Source organism: Haemorhous mexicanus, chromosome 1, assembly GCF_027477595.1.
Source record: "Haemorhous mexicanus isolate bHaeMex1 chromosome 1, bHaeMex1.pri, whole genome shotgun sequence".
In the NCBI taxonomy this organism is placed as follows: domain Eukaryota; kingdom Metazoa; phylum Chordata; class Aves; order Passeriformes; family Fringillidae; genus Haemorhous; species Haemorhous mexicanus.
Genome location: NC_082341.1, coordinates 123,909,548 through 123,924,881, shown reverse-complemented (window position 1 = coordinate 123,924,881; position 15,334 = coordinate 123,909,548). Strand labels below are relative to the sequence as shown.

The 15,334-nt window shown below is 39.8% G+C and overlaps 2 protein-coding genes across 14 annotated transcripts in view; one reads left to right on the top strand and one right to left on the bottom strand.

The window, feature by feature from the left end:
- CSPP1 (centrosome and spindle pole associated protein 1) overlaps window positions 1–2,853 on the bottom strand; it is a 61,962-nt gene extending 59,109 nt beyond the window's left edge. For 3 of the 13 annotated variants that reach the window (XM_059861676.1, XM_059861702.1, XM_059861719.1), the window contains exon 1: window positions 2,431–2,853. In XM_059861676.1, the coding sequence (XP_059717659.1) occupies window positions 2,431–2,575 (145 nt within the window). In that variant the 5' untranslated portion in view covers window positions 2,576–2,853. Of the gene's footprint in view, window positions 1–2,075; window positions 2,220–2,430 lie in introns of those variants that run through there. The other 10 variants (XM_059861668.1, XM_059861693.1, XM_059861685.1 and 7 more) reach the window with 6 other exon arrangements.
- Window positions 2,854–2,931: 78 nt separating this feature from the next.
- COPS5 (COP9 signalosome subunit 5) lies at window positions 2,932–13,117 on the top strand. The gene is made up of 8 exons (XM_059861782.1): window positions 2,932–3,172; window positions 3,277–3,511; window positions 6,049–6,177; window positions 6,647–6,712; window positions 8,150–8,235; window positions 9,047–9,158; window positions 9,875–10,023; window positions 12,723–13,117. Exons 1-8 carry the CDS (start codon window positions 3,015–3,017, stop codon window positions 12,805–12,807), a joined length of 1,020 nt encoding a protein of 339 aa, XP_059717765.1. The 5' UTR covers window positions 2,932–3,014; the 3' UTR covers window positions 12,808–13,117.
- Window positions 13,118–15,334: the final 2,217 nt, after the last annotated feature.

Here is a 15,334-nt window from a genome sequence, read left to right as displayed (position 1 = left end):
CATGTGAAGAGATTGTGACTTACCACAATAAAAATAAAGAAAGAACACATTTCATTTCTGTCTGAGATGAGGGCTACCACAGCCCCCAGGTGTGCAGTGAACTATCTTGGAGGTGACAGCACTGAACTCACAGGGAACTGTCAACTCCACACTGGCTTCCCACAGCTGCACAAACACACTTAGGCACAGCCTGACACTATAACACCAATTCAGAACAAAATAATTTATTTTCAGTTTAGCAATGCATTTGAGTTCTTGGTGTGCATTTCTAGATCCTTGCAATTACTAGTAAAAGTAGCAGATTCAAAACCAAGCTGGGAAACATCGCTCCATGGGCATGTACAGAGCACAAAAGGAAAATCAGAATATGCTGTAAACACTTAAAAATCTATCCATATGCCCTCAAAATAAAGAGTGTAAGCATATTATTCTAGCTTTTTGGAAAACCAAGTATTTTGTAAATTTCTAAAAAATGTTTGACAGGATGTATCTATCAGCCTTTCTTTAGCTCTTGCAACTTTAAATCTTGGATAATTTGCATTCCCAAAACAATGCATTATTCAAACTGAAATTCCATTAAACATATTGCTGCTATATATTCAAGTACTGCCTGAAAATGTCCCATAAAAATATTTTTCCACATTTCCTTCTTTCAAGAAGATTTTAGACTTTCAAAGACTCTTTTCCTTATTCAGAGTTTTCACAAAAGCAACTCTGAGTAATTAGAGTTACCTAGGTAGACTTCAACTTAAGCAAACATACTAAGCAATAGAAAGCATGCAGATATTCAAGAATAAGTCAGGTTTGAACATGAGATTTTTATTGGATCTATGCCCAAAGAGAGTTAATAATGTATGTCTCTCTATTCAAGGTATCCAAAACAACTATGTGCATATGTATTGTAGGTACTTTATTTACCTATGTATTGTGTAGCTATTTAACAGCTGAAGCAATGTTTACTGCATTCCATTTTAATCTTTCCTTTCTCCTCCTAATTGTTCAGAGAAACGCACAAAATTTAAAATCAGCATGTGCAAGCAGATTTCGTCTCTTCTATGCCACCATAATATTGAAATATCATCAGGAGCACTGGCAAAATGGCAATTCCCATCCACATTAACTGCAGCACGGGTGGCAAGGAGGGAAATGCTTTGAAAGAGCAACAATATGCCACGTTTAGTAATCGTACTTACAAGTTACAAGGCCATTAATTGAGTCATTAAGAAACACTGTTTAAATTTAACCCGAACTTCCTAAGGAATCAGTACTGACTGCTTCTGTACCTTTGTAAATGGCACTTAGAACAAGCTACTGCTGCCAGAGACGCGCTCCATGGACTTTTCTTTCAAATTCATTGCTGAAAAAGCACAGATTCCAGGGTCTGGCCATTCACAAATAATAAACTGTTGACTAAAGCAACGCGACTTTTCCGAAACTGAGAAGGCAATCTATCCTCTGAACAACCAAGCAACAAGTTTCGCGAGTTACTTTCCCTCCACTACAGGGCTTATCTATTTTTCAGAGCACGCAGTTTGATCCAAAAAGACACTAATTTCGAAAAACTTTCAGACGCAGGAGATGAGATGAGCTTTATTTCTCCAAGAGCGACAGCTCGGGGAAGCGCCTCTCCCTCGGCCTGCAGCACTCGCTTTCCCAGCTTCCCAGCCTCCCTCCCTCCTTGGCAGCACCTCTGGGGCACTCCCGGAGGCTCCTCCGCCCCAGGGAGCAGCTGCGGGGCGGGGATGCGGCACTCGGGGCTCGGCCCCTTTCCGGATCGCGGCGCCGTTGTCAGGCAACGGCCGCACAACAAGCGGCCCCACCGGAGGGCCGGGACCAGCCCAGCCGAGCCCAGCCCAGCCGAACCCCGCCGCCCCCGCGGGGACCACCAGACACGGCGGTACGCCCCGGGCTTGCCCCCGTCCCGCTCCGCTCCGGAGCCCGTCCCGCTGCCCAGCGAACCCCCCTCGCTCCCGCCGCCGCCCGCTCTGGGCTGTGAACGATGCGGGCGATGGAACCGCCCGGCGGGGCTACGAGGAGGGTCCCCGAGCGCCGCGCCGCCCCCGCCGCCCGCTCACCGGTACCGGCAGCCACGGCTCCGTCCGCGCCCAGCGCGTTACTGCCGCCCCGGAACCCGGCGGGCGGAGCCGCGCAGCGCCCCCCGCTGCCCCGGAGGGCGGCGCGACCCGGCCACCGCCTTCTCCCGGGCGGGGAAAGGCAGCGGGAGGGGAGGCGGCGGTGGGCGGGCTTCCCAGCATCCCAGAGTAGGGTAGGTTGGAAAGGACCACAGCGGGTCACCCGGTTCAACCTCCCTGCCCAAGCAGGGTCACCCTAGAGCACACGGCAGAGGATGGCATCCAGACGGCTCCTGAGTATCGCCAGGGAGGGAGACTCCACAGCCTTTCTGGGGAATCTGTTCCAGTGGTCGGTCACCTGCACAGGAAAGCAGTTCTTCCTCATCTTTGGAGGGAATTTCCTGTTCATCAGTGTTCTTGCCTCTTGTCCTATTGCTTGGCATCTCCCAGCAGATCCTGGCTCCATCCTCTTGACGCTTCCCACTTTTGATACTTATATACATTGATGAGGTCCCCTCTCAGTCGTCTCTTTCTCGAGGCTGAACAGGCCCAGCTTCCTCAGCCTTTCCTCGCGAAAGTGATGCTCCCGTCCCTTAAACATCTTTGTTGCCCTCCGCTGGACCCGCTCCAGATGTTCCGTTTCTCTCTCGTACTGAGTAGCCTCGAACTGGTCACAGTAATTTATAAACTATAAATCAATAAATAAATGGATAAATAGTGAGAAAGGCTTCGGCCCGGCCGGGGTCGGGTTTCTGCGGAGCCGCTTCACGCGGGTCGGGCCCAGCCGCGTGCAGAGCCGAGCGCGGCCGCTGGGGGCGCAGCGCCGCCCGCGCCGGGCCTGCGCGGACCGTACCACCGTCCGTCCGTCCGTCCCCCCGCGCCGCGCTTGGTTCCGCCGGCGGCCCGGTGTGGCGGAGCGGGGCCGGGAACGGGGCCGGGGCGATGGCGGCGTCGGGGAGCGGCGCCTCCGGGAGCGGGATGGCGCAGAAGACCTGGGAGCTGGCGAACAACATGCAGGAGGCGCAAAGCATCGACGAGATCTACAAGTACGACCGCAAGCAGCAGCAGGAGATCCTGGCGGCCAAGCCCTGGACCAAGGAGTGAGTGGGAGCGGGGCGGCGGAGCGGGCGGGCGGTTTGGGCGGTGAGCACCGGCCTGATCTGATGGCTCTGCCTTTCCTTCCGCTGCCTCTGCCTTGTTGCAGCCACCATTACTTCAAGTACTGCAAGATATCTGCGCTGGCGCTGCTGAAGATGGTGATGCACGCCAGGTCCGGCGGCAATCTGGAGGTGATGGGGCTCATGCTGGGCAAGGTGGACGGGGAGACCATGATCATAATGGACAGCTTCGCCCTGCCCGTGGAGGGCACCGAGACCCGCGTCAACGCGCAGGCCGCCGCCTACGAGTACATGGCTGCCTACATCGAGAACGCCAAGCAGGTAAGGAGAGCTGGCAGGGGGTGTCTGACCCTCCCCGTGGAGATCCTGTGCGTCTGGTGAGCTACAGGAACATACCTGGGGGTTGCAGGCTCCCTCCCTCCCCCAGTGAGGAAGTGCCTGCCCGATTGTCCTGTCTCTCCTCAAACATGACAGTAAGAACTATGTCAGCAGCACGGAACACGGGCCTGTAAACATTTTCACATACATATTTTCCTGACTTACTGTAGGTCATCAAAGGTTGGACACGATGATCTTGGACGTCTTTTCCAACCTTAATGATTCTACAAAAAGTAGTGCATTCTCCTTTCCTTTGTAAATTATTTTCATTGCTGAGGAAGTGTTTTTATGGCTGAGGCTGCTGGCTGTGTGAGAGAGTGTGTTTCTAAAATAACTGATACTTCTTTCTAAAAACAGTATACAAAATTAAGTATATGTGTGCACTGGACATACTTAGTATTTGTAGATCAGAATTATGACGTTTACTCTTACCTTCTTCTGAGATCTTACTGTATAGTATGCTGCTCTTTTCCATTTAAAAAGACATATTTGTGAAGAAGAGGCCAATGAGGGAATAAGTAAGTTTCAGTGCAACTTAATTATTCATATTTATCTTTGGAAATTTAGATTACCAGACTTGCTTGTCTGTTTCCCATCTTTGTCACTTTCTATTCAGAGATCCACGTCATATTAAAGTTGACTATAAGCAGACTAAATTCTCGTGTGCAGAAAGATAAAAGAAATACAACTCTGCTCTGTGGCTGATGTGGAAACCAGCACAGCACATCAGAGCACTTGCTGATGTGCCTCTTCCAATACAGGACAATTCTATACTAGAAATAAGGGTTGAAATAACTTTACTGTCCAAGCTCAAACAGTTTTGATACCCAGTTGACCCACTGATTTTTAAACCAGCAAAAATTAGAAGCCCCTTACATACTAAGTGGATATAACAGAGGAGTATTTGGGCTCTTGGAGAGTTGGACTTATATTCATAGCTTTACATAGAGTTGAAGATATTGAAATAGATGTGCTGAATTAGGCTGAATCATAACATCAGCAAAGAGTAAACACAATGCAGAAATATTTATGTTCTGGGGATTTTTAAATAATTCATCCGTGTGAGAAAATGCAGAAATAATTAATCTAGTTTGTTTTCTCTGAAAACAATGTTGTGATGCTAATATTCTTGTTGCAAAAAGTAGGTAACTTGAAGAGATGTCTTTGCCTAAAGATACAGTCGTGCTATCTTTAAATAAAGATGTAGTCATAGAATCCCATTCTTAGGTAGAAATACCAAATTTCAAAGTGGTAAGTATATAGCATAAAATTGTAAACAGCTTGTCTTATGTTTAAAACAGTCCAGGTTTCTGTAGGAGTTCTTATGTGACAGGAAATGTTTATTTTCCCATTGTTTATGTTGTTCAGTTTTGTCTGTAGTTGTTCTGACGATTTTGAAAATGAACTTGTGTGCAAATAAAATAACTCAGCTTTCCTGGTGCTCTGGCAGAGTTTTCATGCTGGCTTTCAAATGTTTCATATTTGATTTTAGCAAGCACTTTTTCCTGGAACAGGGTTTGCCAAAATCATTTATCATGATTTATCATTAGGTGCTAGCTAATATATCCCCCTATAGAAGTGCTTTATAGATGCTGCGGATCCAGTTAGTTGATTCTCCATGGACAGGATCTGGTGTTAATGTAGTTCAAATGTATCATTTGGCTTTGAAAAATAACACACTTTCTTTAGTGTTATGTTGGTCTCTCTCATGGGAGTTATAAAGAAAGTATAAATGTTCTTCACCAATTAAAAAATAAAGTAGGCAGTTTGTGGTGTTCTGTCTCATCATTACTGGAGCAGCCAGTTAACAGTTCCTTAGAGAGGATTACAAAAATTAGGTTCAATGGGTGTTTATTCTCCTGGGTTTTTTTGGCTTTGGTCCTTTCTCTTCCAGCATTTTTAGAGATAGCCAGGTGTATTATTTGGAAACTCCTATTTTGAGGTTTTATCTGATAAAAAGTTGTCAAAAATTAATGTTTTGGCTTTTAAACTTGTCTCCAGGCGATAATTTCTGTCACTTCTGGTGTTTGAAAGCATGCCTTCAAAGTAATTTTTTAAACCTACCACTTATCTAATAGTATATGCCTGTGAGATGTGTTACCATACTAAATAATTAATTCTCTACTGATGTTCCCTACATTATATGAGGTTAGATATACATGTGTTATATCACTAAGAAATTTCTCAGCCCTGCTGAGCAGCTGCAGCTCACCATCCAGCTGTGTGGAAACTCTTCTGTACTCCAGCTGTCACTGAAGAAGGAGCTCTAGGCTCCTGGAAGGCCTTTGTTCCGTGGCAGCAGCTGTAGCAGAGAATGCCAGTGCTACTCATATGGTTTCTAGGGAATATTTCATCGCGAGTGGAAATTCCTGTTTATCCTGCCGCGCTTGCAGCGTGCTGGAAGTGCCGCTGGAGGGCGGCCGGTGCTTTGGGAATGGAGCTGAACACCGAGGCTGTTTCCCTTCCTTGCTCGTTTTTAGGTCGGACGCCTGGAAAATGCCATCGGCTGGTACCACAGTCACCCCGGCTACGGCTGCTGGCTCTCGGGGATCGACGTCAGTACCCAGATGCTTAACCAGCAATTTCAGGAACCCTTCGTAGCAGTGGTTGTAAGTACTGGCTGGTGGTGATAACCCTGCATAGCAAATCATATCGAGGGGAATAATTTTTGGATTTCTGCCTCTCAGCATTTCAGCAGTGTGTACTTTGTATGATGGAGGTGTTAGAGCCACACTTAAACTGGTGCCACTTCTTCTGCTTTGCTGGCCACATACTGGGCAAACCAGTCATGTTTGCCAGACCATTTTCACTGCATTGTTTCAGTTGTATTATCGGTCTTAAGCATAAGGGGTTTTTAAGTATTTAGGAAAAAAGGAAAATTAGTTTGAAAAAATAATTCATTGAAGGCTATTGATACTCCCATCTTTTTATAGAATCTCATACAGCAGAAGAAGTACTGTTTGTGACAGGACTAATAACAGTTTGCATGAATTACATTTCTGAAATAAAACTGCTATAAACTTAAGCCTGTAATAAATAATAAAATGTATGTAATGAGTATTACCTGTATTTCTGCAGATTGATCCAACAAGAACAATATCTGCAGGAAAAGTAAATCTTGGAGCTTTTAGGACATATCCTAAGGTAAACAGCTAAAATTATCTACAATTATCTAGTGTGTGAACACTGAACTGTCTTTAAAGGATGGTCTGAGTTTGGTCTGCTGTGCGGTACTGAATGTTCATTCCAAAGGAAAATGTGTCCATACATTTGTTTCTGCATGCCTTTGGATATTGGATTACATTTATAAAGGCTGACTTTTAGTTTGGTTTTCATAGAGTTTTGGCAGTGTTATATCAATTACACTGTCCAGGTTGTGGAGCTGTCCCAAAATTATGTAGCTCCATATAGCTGGTTTTTAATGGATATAATTGTAAGTAGCGTTCATCAAAATTGTTTTGTGTTAGTTCTTCTCTGTTTATTTTTTAGACCTAAAACCAAATATTAATAGCATGTTTAATATGTTGTAATTTGCTTTTCATTTTAGAAAAGGAAGGTTCAAAACTATCTACTTAGCTTTTTCAAATAAATATTATGAATCTTCACAAACTAATGTACAGAAAAGTTAATTAAATAGTAGGGATTAGGCATAAAACTAAGAAATCGCATCAGCATTGGAGATCTAGGTCTCCAAATGCATCCTCTCATGTATACTTCTGGCTGTGCTGTTTCAGTCCAATGAAGTTCAGGTATGTCTTTTAAATACCCAATTATGAGTGACTCATCAAGAACTTCAGACAGCCATCCAGTAAAACAATTACCAACATTTTTGCATAATAAAAATTAAATTTTGTAATTAACAAAAATGATTGTCAGAAGTCCAGGCATTATTTTTGTGTTGATAAAAACATATCTTAGAATAGTTTGTGATTCAGGGAATATTCCCTTCCATGGGCAAAATCACTTCATAAATACTTTGAGAATTTTGAACAGGGAGAAGAATCCTGTACCTGAAAACCAAGTCACATCTGGAAAATGCACATGAGAAGCATATTTTTAGGGAGTTCTCACGGTGGACTGCAGGCAGTTCTTGCTTAGTCAGTAGCTGTGAATTGCACCACCTTGGCTAAACAAGCAACTGAAACTCTAAGGCATATCCATGGATGTTTCTTCCCTCTTCTCAAATCTTCCCTCAAAATTTCCAAGAACAGGTAGAGAAATACTGTCTTAAGAAGAAGCTTGCCCTTTATTTGATCTAAAAAATTATCTAATCATAGCTTGCCTTGTTACTCATTTCAAAAACTCAACTATGACCACTAGTTTGCTTTTGATAAACCTACAAATGTAATGACCAGTACAGCTAGTAAAACCAAATGTAAACCTGAGATCCAGGAAAATTCCAAATTTCAGACTACCAGGAGAAATGTAATTTCCTCCAGACAAAAAAAACCAAACAAAACAAAACAAAACAAAAAAAAAAACAAACTAGAATTGCATAAACTATAAACTTTTTGTGAAGTTTAGGCATTTTGAAAAGCCTCAGAATTACTGTGTCATTTTTGCCATTTGTTAAATTTTTAGGGCTATAAACCTCCAGATGAAGGTCCCTCTGAATACCAGACTATTCCACTCAATAAAATAGAAGACTTTGGTGTACATTGTAAACAGTAAGTAACAAAAAAACTACTAACTTTTTTTTTTTGTCTTTGTGTTTAAGTTACTGATTCAGTATGGACAAATAAATTTCTTTTAGTGTTTCAAATCTTGAAGTTCACTGTTGCTTTAGCACTCTTGTTTTTGTGAAAAAAGGGTTACTGGCATTTATCAGGAGATGTTTTAAGGGAGAACTCTGCAAAGATCAAGATGAACCTGGTTAAAAGCTTTAGCAGCTGATTCCTGAACACTTTTAAGTAGTGATGCCTTGTTGAGTCAGATGTCGATTGATCAGCAGGACTCGGGGGGCTGTAATCCCTCTGCTCTTCTAAACAGGGGCAAGTGTTGTGCAGCTCCTTTTCTTGCATTACTGGGAGTCTTAATTTGTAACACCACTAAAGCCAGGCTTTCAAAATAGGTGTGGTAGGATGTAAGATTGTTTGCCTGTTTGTAACATTTACTGCTACCAGGCATTCCTCAAGAAATTAAAAGCAATACATTCAAAATTACAATCATCTGTAAGTTATTACTGTATTGAAGAACCCAAGCATGGAATAGGTTGTTAAGAGAATAATTAAAAATTCTTGCAATCTTAATTAACAGAACACAGCAGTTTGGGTGGGGATTATGTATTAAATCTATATATTAATTACTTATGGAAAATCGTACAGAGAATTGGAACTGGCAGTAACTTTAAGTGCTTTGAATTTTTGAAGATATTTGCCATTGATAAGGATTTTTTGAGTTGCATGTACTTTGGATGTGACAGTCAAGCAAGACATACTTAGATGGACACTTATTTTGTTTGCATGTTTGTTTTTAAAGGTATTATGCTTTAGAAGTCTCATACTTTAAATCATCTTTGGATCGTAAATTGCTTGAGCTGTTGTGGAACAAGTACTGGGTGAACACTCTCAGTTCTTCTAGTTTGCTCACTGTAAGTACCACAGTTGTGTGCATTCATGAGTCTGAAAGCCAGGCCCTCTGCTGTAAAATGCTTAATAGAACACTGATAGATACAGACCCCACATTAAGAATCTGTCCAATAAAACAAGAAGAGAAGGTTTCCCTAATCATAAATACTGAAATGTTCCTCATATCTGCTCTCTAAAAGTAGAAGGTGGGAATAACACATTTAATTTTACTGAATTCTCTCTATACATTCAGATTTTGTTTTAAATACTTTTTAGCCTTCTATCTGTAGAGCACTGCAATGAATAACGGTGTTTAATAAGTAAACACTTAAGAAAAAATAAACAATGGAACTGTTAAAACTAGGTTACAACAGAAACAGTGCAGGTACACCTTCAGTGTAACAGCTGAGCATCAAAACCTTTCCTTTGCAGAAGCCAATTTTTTTTTCTCTTGGTCAAAACCAACTGAGTTTTACTTACTTCTGCTTAACTTAGGGCATGAGTTGAAAGTAATAAAAAGAACTCAATTCAGGCTTTAGGGATTGAGCATTTGTCAGATGTTCAGTTTCTGTTCTCTTAACCATCACTCATGTTCTATATCAATTCAATTGCAGATATAGATTCAAATATGCAGCACTGCACGTTTAAAAACATTTCTCAGATGTGGTTTATTTTGTGTACAAATGCTTGGATTTATAGGTTAAATTCAAAATATTTTTATTACTTTCTTTCTCCTAAGAATGCTGACTATACCACTGGCCAAGTCTTTGATTTGTCTGAAAAATTAGAACAGTCAGAAGCTCAACTTGGAAGGGGCAGTTTCATGCTGGGTTTAGAGACTCATGACAAGAAGTCAGAAGACAAACTTGCAAAAGCAACAAGAGACAGGTAAGATAACACATTCGTGTGTTCTGCATGTAAAAAGTATTATTTGGTTTTAAATTTTCTCATGCCTGTAATTGTAACCTGAGAAGATTAAAGATAAGAATTAGGTTATAGAGAGAAATTAAAGACTCCAGAAGTGATAGTTGTTTTTGAAAGTTAAAGAAAATCTTGCCTCTATTAAACCTACAATGATTTTTTAATCTTAGGGGGTTTGGAATAAATTTAACTCTAGTTTATTAAACAAAAAATTGCTGTAAAATTCCATCAGTATCTGACAAACAAAAAAAAATGTTTTCTGTCTGATGCAAAATTGTAACTTTGAAAGAAATTAGCACCTTTTTATGGTTAATCAGGTTAAAACTACCAGTAAGTAAAATTATGGTTTAGAACATGATTTTAAGAACTAGTGTTAACAGTCCAGTAAGTTTAGTTTACACTTGTCTAATACTTTTACTAATGTAAAAATTATGAACTCCCTTTTTCGTATTTCTTAATTAATGTATCTTTTTTTTAAGAGATAAGAAAAGTTTGGGGTTTTGTTGTTGTTTTTTTTTTTTTTTCTAAGAAGTACCTTACAGGTATTCTGGCCTTTATATTGAGCTACCCTACCTACTTGCTGTTGTTAAGTTAATAAACTTCATATTAGGTGTACAACGTTATTTCAAAGAAGTTGCAATATTTTCCCTCAGTTTTCCTTATGTTTATTGGTGATCAGCTCTCTTTATTTTGAGCTTTGAAGTATACAAGTTGCTTCTCAGTAATACAAACATCTCTTTCCCAGTAGTCTTAAGAATTATATATGTGCTTAGACTGTATCATCTTAGAGTCACCATTTTTCCAAGTAAGATATTTTAACAGAGGTTAATAGTATCCAACAGCTCATACAGCTGGGTTGTTCAAGTACATTGTATTTGGCAAATTTCAGACTTTGAAAACCAAGAAATACTGCAGTTTATATGGTGGCACAAACTCAGGTCCATCTGTGGAGAAGGCAGAACTCACCTGCATGCGTCTTAGGAGTATTCTGAGTGAGATGTAGTCATTACATTGAATAAGGAAGCAATTCTGTAGAATCCCTTGGAACAGAGTGCAAAAACGGAACAAAGTCTCGGGTGTTTGCATTTGCGTGTCTTCAGATGTTGAGGCTTTCTGTCCCTCTTCCCCATCGCTTTATCTTGACAACAGAACAGTGTCCTGGGATTCTCTCCCCCGACACGCCTTTGGTTTTTTTTCTGAAAAGTTAACAGCTCTTAAAAGTTTCCTAACAAACATGATCGAGTTGGAGAGAGGTTGACTTTATAACAATTAATACTCATTTAGCCTGTTTTAATTGCAGAATACATTTGCAGTGGAGTTAATGCTGTTGCTAACTCATAGCAGCCAGGTTCCTGTCGGGAAACAGAATAGCAATGCTTTAAAGACATAACGAGGAGGGAGTTGCTGACAAGTTTGCATTTCTGTCTGGAGTTCCATAAAACTGACTGCATTTTATTTTCCCCTTACTCTCACATGTTTACAGTTATTCTAAGAAATAGCTCTTTCTCTGATCATGCTACTATATTATTTGTTACAGCAGTTTTAGGCATTTTTCTTTTCTGTTTTTATTTAGTCTTCATCAGTAGTTAGTTTATAAATTGTAAGGGATTGGAAGGAATTGTTTTTGTCAAAAATTCTGCTTTCCTGTGCAACAAAAGCTACCATAGTTCCCAAAACTGAGTGTAACATTTAGAGATGCATGTTTTTCTTCAATTAATGGTCTTTCCTAACAGAAAAGACAGCAGAAGGCCTGTGCAGACACAGGACAATTAATTTGGTGTCACCCTAAATTACTCTGAAGAAATAAGGCTGCAAAGATCACTAAAGGATTGTTAGACATACCTGCTTTGGGAAGACGGTGCTGTAAAGCTTTATCATAAAGGTGCTTACACTGGACTGTATGATAAGTTCTCTTATTGTCCATGCACATTTTCTAAGGGAGCACATGCATTAGCAAAGTTGTGCTCCAAGTCAGCTTGATTTCCCTAGGATTCCTTTATCTGTCTAATAGTAATTTGTCCCTATTCTCCATGCCTTCAGTCCTGACTAATCTTTTGTATTTTTACAGTCTGTTTTTATTTGTTAGTTTGACACTACATTGCCCTATGGCAGACACTGGGGAAAACTTGGATCCATAGGAATCCTCTCAGCTCTTTGAAGTTTTGCACATTACATATTTTGACCAATAACTGATTTGTTTTATAAACTTTTCTTTAATGTTCCATGTAAAGTTTCTCAGAGGAACCATGGTTACTGTACACTACTGTCCTGGGCTTGGGCAAAGGAGATAGAGGTAGAGAGCAGTGAGTGCCTGCAGGTATTGATAATACCACCTGATAGCTCCATTCCCCTAAGGATTTTTTTTTTCTTTGTTCAGATGACCATAGAGCCCACTTGCTATTGTTAATGTAAGATGTCATAAATTGCAAGACAAAGTTTTCTGTTATTTCTGTGGTTTTGTGTGTATAGTTAGTTTGCTTTTTAAGTAACAAAAAGGTATTGGCAACAATGGCTAAATTGCTGTATGTGACTGTTCCTTTCTGGACAGTTTTTAAGATTCATGGGGTTATGGGCACCCTGAACTTCCAAAACAGCTGGATATCTTCAAGGAAAATGACAGTTCAGTTCAGTTTTTGTCCAACATTGAATTTATGCTTGTTTTTCAGCTGCAAGACCACCATAGAAGCTATACATGGATTGATGTCTCAGGTTATTAAGGATAAACTTTTTAATCAAATTAATATAGCTTGAAGTGCATTACCAGTTGATATGTATCTCCAAAGCAGAAAATACCATTGTTTCTTTTGCTTGGACTTGTTCAGTTTGGGAAATGAAGCTGAAGTGGAAAATTGTTCATTTAATTTGTAGTACTTTAATATTTCCCACCTGTCTGACCAGTTTTAAAGAACAAAATGTTCCAAAATGTAGTGCAACTTTTTGTTCTTTATCATAAACCAGTTTGCAAAATTGTTCCAAAGGAAAATAAATGTGACTTACTGGATTTTGCTCTTAGATATTTATCTCTATTATCCAACTGCAATAAAAGAATTTTGAAACTAAATGTGCGTTTTGGGCCTTGATATTTTTGGCAAATGTTTATCTTCTCTTACTCTTTTTCTTATTGTTCTGTGGAAAAGTTCTGTCTGCACAGATTAGATAGGTAACCTATGTAATGTAAGAAGTTTGTTTCTCAGATTTTCATATCTGTGCTTAATTTTAAGAATTGAAATCCCACTTGTTTATCTTTCAACAAGTTATTCAATTTAATGGAGCCTTTCCTGATTGAGGTTTACTGGTCCAGCCAGAAATGATTTCTTTCACCGTAATGAAACATTTATGCATGGTGTAACAGTATTTTGCTTCCAGCTTCACACTCATGATGGACATTTTATATTTCTAAATAGTCAACTATTGACCAGCTCTGCAGTGGAACTCATAACATGGTTATATACTATTATTGTTCTCCTGTAACTCACCTTCTATTGCTTGTCATAGTCACTTGTTGCATACAAAGGAACAAAATGAAAAATTACCTTTGAAATACGCATTAGGTTAATTTCAGGGCACAGATACTAAATGCATTAATCATAATTTCTGGCTTACAAAGTGGTGCTGCTGCAGGGCTGATCTAAGTTTGTTTTGGAGGCTTTCATACTGCATTTCCATAATACAAGATGTTTGGATTCCTTTTAAGTTTTCATCTTTAATCCTGAGTTTCCTGGGGGTTTTGGAATGTTTACTTTTGGGATAATTTATGCTTTCTACAATATGCCACTATGCTTTATACCTTAAGTAACTGAGTCTCCTTTTCAACCTTAGCTCTGCCTTGATGTGGATTTTGTTTTTGTTTTGGTCTGGAAATTTTAATAGCTATTACTCATTTAGGCCTTTTCATCCAAAGAGATTCCAGTGGATTTGAAGTTAAGATGCAAGTTATACAATGAAGATTTGTAATTCAGCAGGGAAATGCAGATACCCCGAAGCAGAAGTTCATCAAGAGTTTTAAAACAGCAGCATCTAACTGTATAGGAAAAATATGTTTAATTGTAGCTAGTAAATTTGAGATAATTATCAGATGTGCAATTTGGTTGGAGAACAGTTTCATTCTTCTTTCAGCATGATAGTGGTGATGGGGAGTCAGGAGAAGAAAGCTGTGGTATTTTAATAAGGTATTTATTTTCTTGGAAATTGCACCAGAAGACTCCTGTACAAACAAGCACAGTATGTAATCCACAATAGTTCATTTTAAGGTTCAAGAAAGACAAAGCAAGTGTGCCTGGCCAGTAAACTTTTCTTACTTAATTTTCTTCCATAGGTCTTTGAGACTTTAAATTGAGCACACAGCCATTATCCCAGTCAGTGTGTGTTTACACAAAGAAGCACCCTGCTTTTGTGAGATATCTTATATTTCCTAATAGGTATCTCTGTTGCTACTTAGTAGAATTCTCTTTGCATGATCCAAAAGTTTTGCACATCTTGTATCTACCTAAAATATAAAATAATAGTTTCATCTCATATTAGTCTATGACTATTTAAACTCTCCTTGTTTGTGGTAGCAGTGAACTGAATTTTTCTGCATGTAGGCTCACACACAATGTTTATAGACACAGATGGCTTCATTCAAAAGACCCAGTTGTTTTATAAACTATAGCAATATGAATGCTGATGTTTAAATGCTCATGTGAACAGTTGTCCATTGAGTTACGTGTCTTGTTACTGAGCATATGGTGTTATAACTCAGTTTAAAATTATACATGTAGTCTGCATAGGATCCTTTCTGCAGTGTTCAGGAACCAGAAGAACAGAGCCTTTGTCTATGAACAGCCTTTTTTAATGTTAGCATTATTCCAAGTTCTGAGATCAGAATTCCATGCGTTGAAGATGATTGCCACAAAGGAGTCATCCCCATCTACACTCACAAACAGGTGTACCCTGAACAATGGAGAATCATTATTGGATAGATGCCTTAATTCTACCAAGCAGTCGTGAGACTTCAAAAATATTAGTAATGAGGGTATTCTTGAGAATAGTACACTTTGTTCAGATACATCAATTTATTGTTCTCCATTTGCAACCACTTTGTATTTAGAAATCAGTTTATGCAAATGAGTGCCACATATCAGATAGCTGACAGTTGATATAATGCAGTAAGTACTAAAGCACGTACAAATGGGTTCTCTTTGGTAAGATTTTTGAAGACAGGAATGAATTCCAAAGTACTGGGTGCCTTTTACATTTGAATCAATAAAAATCTTAATGAACACAAACAATTTCTTCA